This window comes from Mus pahari, chromosome 4, assembly GCF_900095145.1.
Source record: "Mus pahari chromosome 4, PAHARI_EIJ_v1.1, whole genome shotgun sequence".
NCBI lineage: Eukaryota > Metazoa > Chordata > Mammalia > Rodentia > Muridae > Mus > Mus pahari.
The window spans coordinates 105,264,899-105,275,819 of record NC_034593.1 but is presented as its reverse complement, the minus strand read 5'-3'; the positions used below and the strand labels follow the sequence as shown (position 1 = coordinate 105,275,819).

General features: G+C 41.2%; 1 protein-coding gene across 2 annotated transcripts in view; it reads right to left on the bottom strand.

The window, feature by feature from the left end:
- Lrrc39 (leucine rich repeat containing 39) overlaps positions 1–10,921 on the bottom strand; it is a 22,701-nt gene that overhangs the window by 10,961 nt on the left and 819 nt on the right. For both annotated transcript variants that reach the window (XM_021196309.2, XM_021196310.2), the window contains exons 2-5: positions 8,376–8,566; positions 5,578–5,683; positions 4,083–4,239; positions 3,328–3,464 (exon numbers count right to left, since the gene is read on the bottom strand). In XM_021196309.2, coding sequence (XP_021051968.1) covers positions 3,328–3,464; positions 4,083–4,239; positions 5,578–5,683; positions 8,376–8,488 — 513 coding nt within the window. In that variant the 5' untranslated portion in view covers positions 8,489–8,566. The remainder of the gene's footprint in view (positions 1–3,327; positions 3,465–4,082; positions 4,240–5,577; positions 5,684–8,375; positions 8,567–10,921) is intronic.

Below are 10,921 nucleotides of genomic sequence, written 5' to 3'. Positions count from 1 at the left end.
CCCAAGGTCTGCACCACCATGCCCAAGGTCTGCACCACCATGCCTAAGGTCTACACCACCATGCCCAAGGTCTGCACCACCATGCCCAGATCAATTTAAAAATGTATTAATAGTAATGCTTATAGCTCCAGTTTTTTAATCTAAAATATCTATTAAATTACTTCTGTTCTCCACTTTTATGTGAAAAAAACTAATTATGTAAGTGGTTTGCTGTTAATGAATAATTATGCAGCCACCACACAAAGGCATTGCCATTATTTGTGTTTTATGGATAAAATGGCTCAAAAAGATCATGTAAGTAGATGAACTCAAGGGTTTTTTTTTAATATTTATTTTATTTATATGAGTACAATGTCCCTGTCTTCAGACACACCAGAAAAGGGCATCAGATCCTATTACATGATGGTTGTGAGCCACCATGTGGTTTCTGGGAGTTGAACTCAAGACCTCTGGAAGAGCAGTCAGTGTGAGCCATCATCTCTGCAGTTCTGAACTTAAGTTTCCATAGACCTAAAGCCACATAATTCCTTCCTTCTTTATCCTACTGAACGTTTTAAGATATAAGAATTTCGGTAAAATTTACAAAACAGCCTGTCCATTTGGTTGCCAAGGTTCTGTATTTTGAATTCCTTCTGTTCCATCTTCACTGAGAAGTACACAAATACAGAGTTTTTTAGTTAGTGCAAAAAGGCAGGATGAGGAGATGGCTTAGTGGATAAACAGTTCACCATGCAATCATGAGGACCTGAGTTTGGATTCTCAATACTTAAGTAAAGAGCCGGATGTGATAGCATTCCTGAAACCTCAGCTCTGGGAAGCAGGAACAGAAGGGGCCAAGCAGCTTGTGATTGGGGAAAACACCTGAGGACATCTGGCCTATACGCACACGCACACGCACACGCACAAAGCAGCATGACTCTGTCTAGTAGATCATGCTGTTTTTCCAGCTTCTACTTTCAAGGCAAGAATAAAAACGAATTCTTGAAAACTGTTTCAGATTTTTCCAATTGTCAAATGATTCAAATGTCAAAGGTTATGTTATGAGGTAGGTAAAATTTAAAGTCTGGCAAAGAAGTCTCCAATTGCTGGCCCCTCAGTAGTACTAGAATCCCTTTTTATTGTTTTGGTTTTTTGAGATAGGATCTCACTTTGTAGCATTACCTATCCTGTAACTTGCTATGTAGACCAGGCTAGCCAGGAAAAAGAGCTCTACCTGCCTCTACCTCCCTAGTGCTGGGATTTAAAGCCATGACATCTATCTAGAATATTTTTATTATAGAAGATTGAAAAGCATTATATGTGAAGACAGAAATATATAAAAGGTTGTGCCCAAGACCACACACGTAGCTACTTAGAGGATACACTGTAGCACTTAAAAGGTCCTGGGCTCAAGATCTCAGAATAGTCTTTCTTCTAGTTCAGTAGCAGTTTCTTTCTGTATTAAAACATTCATCCTACAGCTAAGTTTCTTAAACAAGGAGATAAACAATTTAATTTAAATTAGCTCCAGGAAATACCTGCAATTGACCAGATTCCCTAGGCCCTCTCCATCCCAAGAGTAAACAATAAAGATGACCGAGCATCTTCTCAGATAAGCCAAGAATTGTTGTGGGGTTAAAATCAAGGAAGACTCTGAGACCAGACCAGCTACCTGGAAGAGGTTTACACCAGCTTTGTCACTAGCTTTGTCACTTAGAAAGAACACTCTCCAACTCGTTGAGCTGCCTGCAGGCTGTGCCGAATGCTCCAGGTTCTCAGCTTTAGTGAGCTGTCACCTGTGCAGGGGTGGGCTTTGGTAATGCAGCTGTCTGCGAGTTATTTCTGCTCCTGTAAGTAACCTCTTGCCTATATATTCACATAAGGGACCCCGGTGAGACTCATGGTTCACCAAGTTGGACTTCAGTGGTACCTGTCTTTTGGTCTGTTGTGGGCTCCCTCTCTGGGAGTAGACGTGTGTTGCATATCCCCAGGAAACATCTTGTCACACAACAGTAACCTGTTTACTCAAGAATCTAAGATGAAGAGGCTGGTTGATAACATGTCCAAGTTCACATAGCTTGCTAGTGACAGAGCCTACTCTGGGAAACAAAATCACAAGTTTTACAAACCATATGTACTATCCTTCCTACATATATAAATTGTCCCTGCCACCATTTTTCTAATGTTTTCATTAAATAAAGCCAACATATGACGAAACACATGTGCTATGTTTGCAAGAGCAAACTGGGAGGAAGGACTATTATTGGTAACATGTCCCATGGCTTGGGAAAGAAAAGTCGTGTATATACTCAAAGAAAATGAAATTGTAGCTTTTGTTTAGAATGTTATTATTTTTCTTAATTTTGATCTTGCAACGTCATTGTTTTCAATGTGGGGGGAAAAAGAAACTTCTTGCTGATTCTAAGAGCACTGGTTCTTTTAGAAGGCAGCACCGCTGTCTTGATTAACCGAATGAAAGGCAGAATGAAGTGGGAAGGAGCCCTTCCAGTCTGCTCCCTTTTCACTTGGTAAAACCTAGGGTACTACCAGGAAGCACACATCCCACAATTCATGTCTCGCATTCTGTCTGTTTCAGGAGTTAGCACACTATAAAAATCAACCAGGAAAGGAGATTTTTCTATTTTCTCATTATCTGCTTTTCACAATAACCACATACATACTTATTCAAAAAAAAGCATTAAGTGGATTCAAATTCAGGGACATATGCTTCCAATCCTAGCACTTAAAAAAACTAAGGTGTAAGAATTGGGAGTTTGAAGCCAGCCTAGACATAGAAGAGAGTTCAAAGGCACAGTGAGATAGATATGCAGTAAGATTCTGCCTCACAACAAACAGGCAGGCAGGCAGGCCGGCCGACAGACAGACAGACAGACAGACAGACAGACAGACAGACAGACAGACAAAAAGGCATCAAGGGCTGGGGATGTGGTTCAGTAGCAGAGTGTCTGCTCAGCATGCATGAGACCCTGAATTCAATCCTTATCATGGCCAAAATAAGCAAGCTTGTATGAATAACCACTATACAACCCAGGCTTCTTTTTATGGGAATTTTAAATTAAGTAAATGCAGTTCTCAGTCTCCAAAGAGAGAAACCCAGTCATCAAATAATGCAGGACAATGACAAAATAAAGGAATCTTTTATACTAAGTAGAGTTTGTCCTAATGAAAGATTTGCCTTCTGGTAAAAAAAAAAAAAATGCCTTTCACTAAGTATTTCTATTTGTAAAATAAAATTGTAGCATTGCTTCATGAGTATTCAACAATCACATGCCTGAGGAAAAAACTGTTAGTAGATGCAAACAAAACAAACGTTTACATTTTTCTGACCTCTGGTGGGAGGTCGCTTATATCTCTGTTCACAGCAAGTTCTAGCTTCTCCAAGCTGGTACAGTTGCTCAGTTCTTTGGGGACAGTCTTGATTTTGTTGTAGCTAAGAATCAGTTCCTGAAGTCTAGTGAGCAGTCCTACACAACAACAGCCACAATACAGGAAGCAGATGGGTCAGTGTTTCCTGCCACCAAGCATTACTTACATACGTATCCTCTTCCCTCTTCCCATCTTTCCATAAGGAAGGGGCAGTGATCTTTCCATTCTGCTTTATCTATATTATGGACACCGGATCAAGGTGACTGTAGATGGTACAGTCCCTGTCTGCCATGCACCAGAACCTGGGCTTGATCTTCAACACAAACCCCATAAACAGCATACCCCATCTTGAGCAATAGTGTATGTGTGTGTGTGTGTGTTGGGGGACATTGTCCCACGGTTTGATAAATTTTCTTTCCTTCTTACCTTCAATGTGTTCTAAGATAGTTAACGGGGAAATGTTGTTTTCAACATATACAGAATATTTGAAAATATTCTCTTATTGAATTTATCTATCACCCCAATAATTCCAGAAGTTTGGATTTTCTGAGGACTTAAGTTAGATGAAACGTTTAAAATGTTTCCAAGTTTCAGAGATCTATCAAGATAAGACCTTTATTCCATGTATTTGGGGATGGGGGGGTCTGAGAAAAGCAAAGCAAAGCATACTGGCAGGTAGATAAAGCAGTACCAGGAATAAAAGCAGGCTTCCTTACCAATCCCTCGGGGGATCTCTGAAATTGTGTTCCGAGATAAGTCTAGCACAATGAGATGCTGGAATCTTCCAATGAATTCAGGAATTTTCAACAATCCGGTCCTGTGAAGTTGCCATTCCTGTAGTTGATTCAGTTTCAGTAAAGAAGAAGGGAGAGTCTAGAGTAAAAAAATATGTGTACAATCATGACATTGCATGAACTGTTTATTATATAGTGTGTACTACGTTGCTGGGACAGCACGGGACCTGTAGAAGCACTTGAAGGACAGTTGTCCCTTGATGGGCAACATCTCCAGGAACTTGTGCTACTTCTACTCCTAGACCCTTGACTTTTATTATTTTTTAATTGTTAAAGATTTATTCTCACTTTTAAAATAATTTTTTTTTAAGATTTATTTATTTATTATATGTAAGTACACTGTAGCTGTCTTCGGACACTCCAGAAGAGGGAGTCAGGTCTTGTTACGGGTGGTTGTGAGCCACCATGTGGTTGCTGGGATTTGAACTCTGGACCTTCGGAAGAGCAGTTGGGTGCTCTTACCCACTGAGCCATCTCACCAGCCCTATTCTCACTTTTTTACAAGTTATTATTTATTTACTTCATTTATTGCTAAATCTTCACATCTCAACCATAGTATAATAAACAAAAATGCTATATTTTGACCAATAATGGACACACAGTCTGTCCTAATGGACTCTTGTTGTATTAGACTATCCAAGAACACGTACATAATTGAAAATGTGAATATTGCAGGCCAGGTGGTGGTGGCATACACTTTTAATCCCAGCACTAGAGAGGCAGAGGCAGGTGGATTTCTGTAGCTAGCCTGGTCTACACAGCCAGGACAGCCAAGGTCACACAAAGAAACACTTTCTTAAAACCACCCCCAACACAGAGAGAGAGACAGAGTCAGAGACAGAGAGACACAGAAACAGAGAGACACAGACAGAGACAGAGAGAGAGAAAGAAAAATATAATATTCAAAAAATCATTTCTGTAATTTGGAAATCAATTCAGTAAATTGGAGTAATTTCTCTTCCACTTTTATTATTAAGCCTTTTAAGTGTTTGTTTGTTTTGAGACAGGGTTTCTCTACAGAGATGTGGCTAGCCTAGAACACTCTGTGTAGACCAGGCTGGCTTTGAACTAACAGACACACCTGCCTCTGCCTCCCAAGTGCTGCGGTTAAAGGTGTAAGCCATCACTTCTAGCCTATTTTATTAGTTGTTGCTGGTTTTATTTTGATTTAATCCTGTTAAAAAAAGAAGGATTTAGAGGAATACCTAAGAAACTTGAGTTCAGGTGGGTGGGAGCAAAGATACTCTTTGACAAAGAAACAATCCACGTGTTTTATGTTTCTCTTCTGTTGTTCATGTTGTCCAGATTCACTCGTTCTGAGGAGAGTTCCTAACTATCCCAGTCTTCACTACAGTCTTAGCGTATGTTCTCAGGCCCTCACTCAACCCAGAAGTACGTCTAGAGCTTCTACACCTACCTTCCATTCTTCTTTCTCTATCCTTAAAATGACTCTTCCATCTTCCCTGGTCACCTTCTCTTTCAGCTTAGTCAAACTTACTCGGTCTTCCCAGATCCGCACTAGCCTAAAACAGCAGAACATCTTTTACTCATAGGTAATGACCAAATCACATAAAAAGGCCTGATGCAGCAGTGAAAGAAATAGAGGACAGTTGTCTCTTGATGGGCAATGTCTCCAGGTGCTCTGTGCTACTTCTACTTCTAGAACCTCTTGACTTATTATTTTTTTAATGGTTAAAAATGTATTCTCAAGGTATTTTTTTACTTTAACATTTATTGCTAAATCTTCGCATTTCAACCATAGTATAATAAACAAAAATGTCCTATTTTGACCATGCCATAGGTGAATTTGAGAGAGCAAAGGGTAAAGGGTGGATGAGAGGGGCTGAAGGGAAGAAAGACAAGACGGGGTGTAATTATTTGTGATTTTGAAAAAAAAAAATCACCTTTCTGTAATTCTGTTTGAGCAAGTTGGAGGCTTAATTAACCTTCCAACCAACCAAATTTCTGCATTCGAGTCTTAACTATATTTAAGTGTTACTGTGGCTTCAAAGATGCTATTGATTCTGAAGTAGTGGGTTTTGATTGAGTTGACTGTTTTTTAAAAACTGTTTGGATTTAATTGTGATGCAGAAGTTATAGTAACAAACATTTGGTTTTGTACAGACATTGTTTCCATTCTGGTACATAAGCTCAATAAAGGTCATATCCCAAACTTAAAAAAAAAAAAAAAGAAAAAGAAAAAGAAAGAGAAAAAGAAAAAAAAATCACTGCTGAGTCAGTGGCATTAGACATCAGGTGAGGACTAGAGAAATGGCTCAGCAGTTAAGAGTACTGACTGCTCTTCTGAAGGTCCTGAGTTCAAGTTCCAGCAACCTCATGAAGGCTCACAACCATCTGTACAGCTACAGTGTACTCATACACATAAAATAAATAAATAAATCTCTAAAAAAAGAATTTGAGATATTAACTGATAATCTTTCCCTAGATTTCTTTTTCATTGTTGAGGATTGAATCTAGGTCCTAAAGCATGCTAGACTCACAGAACCCAGACGGTCTCATGACCATCACACAACATTGTGTGTGATGCCTCTGTTGTTGATGATAATGATAATGATGATGATGATATTTTGAGACAGTTCTCACTATGTAACTCCTTATTAGACTGGAACACACAGAGATCTGCTTGCCTCTGCCTCCTGATGCTGCCCCTTATTGAGTTCTGTGTATCAACGAAGCAAAGCACGTGTGTTGATAGGAAGATTATCTTCTAGGAAAATAGCAAGTTTGAGGAATGACAGATATGGGCCCAAGGTGGTCAAGGTCATCAAGGCTAGAAGAAGGAAGAGGAGCCTGGGCAGCATGCAATCTTTCTGCTTACTGCTCCTGGCTCCTCCTTTCTCTATAAATGTCTTTTTAAAAATGCATGTGTGTACATGACCATGTGTTTGTGCAGGTGCACATCTGTGTACAGGTGCAGGTACATGTGTGTAGAAGCCACAGGACAGTACCAGTGCCATCCTCAGAAACACCATACACCTCCTTTAGACAATATCTTCCATTATCTTGGAACATTGAGGTTATTACCAATTAGACAACACTGGCTGGTCAGGGTGCTCCAGGGATCCTCCCTGGCACTGGAATTACATGCTTAGAGCCACTATGCCTGGCTTTACTATGTGAATGCTGAGAATTGAACTCAGGTCTTCAAGGTTGTAAAGCAAGTTCTTGACCATCTGAACTCTCTCCCCAACCCCTCCAATCTTTCCTTGCCCGGCTGCTTCAGTATTCTGTGAAGAGATACCATGACCAAGGCAACTCTTATAAAAGAAAGCATTTAACTTGGGGCTTGCTTACAGTTCTAGAGCTTAGTAGTCCATGGTCATCATGGGGGGGAGGCAGACAAGAATGGTGATGGAACATCAGCTGAGAGATTTTTACCTCCTGATCATAGGCAGCAGGCAGACAGGAAGAAGCAGAGGGAGAGGGGAGAGAGGGAGAAGGGAGAGAGAGGGAGAGAGGAAGGAGAGGAGGAGAAAGACTGGTCCTGGCATTGGCTTTTGAAACCTCAAAGTAACCCACCTGTTCCAGCAAGGCCACACCTACTCTAATAAGACCACACCTCTTAATCCTTCCCAGACAGTTCCATTAACTCAGGACTACTCATTCAAACATGGGAGTCTATGGGAGCCTTTCTCATTCAAATTACCACACCCTTTAAAATTTTTTTCATGTACCAGGGTTTAACTCTGCAGCACTCACATGGTAGTTTATTATCATCTATAATTCCAGTCCCAGGGGCTCTAACACCCTCTTCTGGCCTCCACGGGCTCTGTATGCAAGAGGTACACAGACATACGTGCAGGCAAAACAACCATGCATGTAAGAATAATAATAGAGAAAAGAAATAAAGACTCTTTTAAGGGTTGGAGAGATGGCTCAGTAGTCAAGAGCACTTGATTGTCTTCCAGATGGCCTGAATTCAGTTCCCAGCATGCACAGGGCGGCTCACAACTCTCTGCAACTTCAGTTCTAGCAGATCCAATGCCCTCTTCTGGTCTCTATAGGTACCTGCACAAATGTGGATAGACTGACATGCAAACACTCATATACATAAAATAAAAGTAGAGCTTCTTAAAGAAGAATATCTTGTGTTTTCAGCAAATAAAAGCCTGTCAAATTCAGTGAAGCTCTTACTAAATGGTCATGAGCTGAGCTTATGGGTCTTCACTAATCTAAAACAACATCACAGCATACTTATGCTGAAATTCCTTCTCCCGCTTCACATCTTCATGGTGTTTCTTTATTCTTTCTTCCCAGACTTCCTTTACAGCACTGACGGCCCCGGTACAAACCACACTTTCTGTCATGATTTTCCCACATTGTAGTCAAGTCATCTACTTCATTAAATTCTGAAGAGCTGAGTCACAGGACACCGCAGAAAATACCTAAGTATACCAGATAGGGGAAAAGACATCATGTTTCAGAATATTAATGATTAATAGCAATCATGGGAGATAATGTTTGCTGGATACCTGTATCTTCCCCGAGAAACATTTATTCCTTCCTTCCTTCCTTCCCTGTTTACTCAGAGGCAGGGTCCACTGTGATGCCCAGTTTGGCCTCAAACTCCTGGGCTAAAGCTCTTCCCATCTCAGCCTCCCAAGTATGTGGGACACAGGTTCACACCAGCATGTCCAGCTATCCCACATATATTTGCATGCCATATCTTATGTTATTATTTTACTTTATTTTATTTTTTGGTTTTTTGAGACAGGTTTTCTCTGCACAGCCTTGGCTATCCTGGAACTCATTCTGTAGACCAGGCTGGCCTCGAACTCCACTCTACCTGCCTCTGCCACTCAAGTGCTGGGATTAAAGGTGTATGCCCCCACAGCCCATACCTTATTTTAAACCCATGTAAAATATGATCTGAGTATTTTTGCTGCCTTTAGTATTCATATTAGGAAACTAACCCTCAAAGAAACACACATGGTTGGAACAGGAACTGCTGTCCAATCTGCTTCCTTTGCTACCACTTCATCATCGATAATGAAAACCTGCAACCAGACTTGCGTCCAACTGTGGGAAAGTAATTAAACTACGGATACATTAGGCAAGGCTGGGGTCCTCAAGATGGCTCAACAGGTAAAGGTGCTTGCCCCAGCCTGACAGCATACAGAGGCCCCAGGGCCCAGCTGTGTCTACAACATAAGGCTTTCACACAAGGAAATCAATTAAGCCTGTTTGTTTGCTTTTTTAAAGATGGCTAGAGAGACAGCTCCATAACTAAGAGCATTTGCTCCTCTCCTGGGGAACTGAGGCTTGTTTCCCAGCATCCATATCCTAGGGATCTGATGCCTTCTCCTGACCTCCAAAGGCATCCACATGTATGTGGTATACAATTCCACAGAAATGCATATGTGGTATACAATTCCACAGCAATGTACACAGGAATACATATGTTTTAGAAATAACATAGTAAGTAAATATCTTTTTTACATTTTTATGAGAAAGAGTAGGAGAACTTTTAGGAAGCAGGAGGTGGCTCGTGCAGAAGACAGACAGTACAGAAGCAGGAGGCCACAGGAAGTGCGACTGTGACCAGCGCGTGCTCCACGTGTGCATCATGATGTTGTGGAGAAACCCGTTGTTTACATCTAACAGTTAATAAGAAGGAAAGAAAAGAGGCAAGCAAGTAAAAACAGTAAGGTAGGAAAACCCCAGGGAATCCAAAGGGCAAAAAAAAAAAAAAAAAAGCAGGTTGTACTTAGCCTTAAGATTCTATAGACTAGGGCCGGGCCTTTAATCCCAGCACTCGGGAGTCAGAGGCAGGCGGATTTCTGAGTTCAAGGCCAGCCTGGTCTACAGAGTGAGTTCCAGGACAGCCAGGGCTATACAGAGAAACCCTGTCTCAAACAGCAATAACAACATTCTATAGACTAAACCATAGTAAACTATCTATACATACCTCACCAAAATGGCCAATTGTGCTAGGCTGACTCTACCAAGCATTGGTGAATGTTTGGGTGAGAAGAATTTCCCCCTAGTGCTGTGCATTGGTGGAACTGTGACTTGGTTGTGACTACTTTCGAAGAGCATAGGTGACATACAAGGTACAGACATTCCTACTCAATATGAACAAGTGTCCCCCAACAATGATTTTTCAAAATAGTATAATAATTAGTAATAACAATAATAAAATGAATGCATCGTGGAGTTTTGCTTTTCCATGGATATCTTCATTTGGCGAGCCCAGGATGTTTGGCTAATCGTGTCTAAATTGTAGAATTAGAATTAAAATTATTCGATGCTCATGGAGGCAGTCAGAAAAGAGCTGTTAGAAGAAAACTCTGGGCTGCTTTGTCATCTGCAATATGCAGAATATTACTCAGAGGGGGATGTGAGCGGGGTGCGCGGAGCCCACAGACAGGAGCTGAGTGTGAGATCTTTTTGCAGTCAGGAGACCTTGGGATCAGGCATAATAGTACATGTCTGCTCATGGGCTGAGGCAGGAGAATGGTACGTTTGAGAGCAGCTTAGGATACATCACAACACCTTACCAAAATAGGAAGGAAGGAAAGAACGGACAGGTAGCTGAAGAGAGTGGGGAGGTGGAAGGAAGCTTTGAGGAACATGTACTGGGGACCTTACTGCCTGGGCATGTCACCTAGAATTTATTGTATCAGATGTTAATAAAGCTGAAGTGTGCCGGGCGTGGTGGCGCACGCCTTTAATCCCAGCACTTGGGAGGCAGAGGCAGGTGGATTTCTGAGTTCGAGGCCAGCCTGGTCTACAGAGTG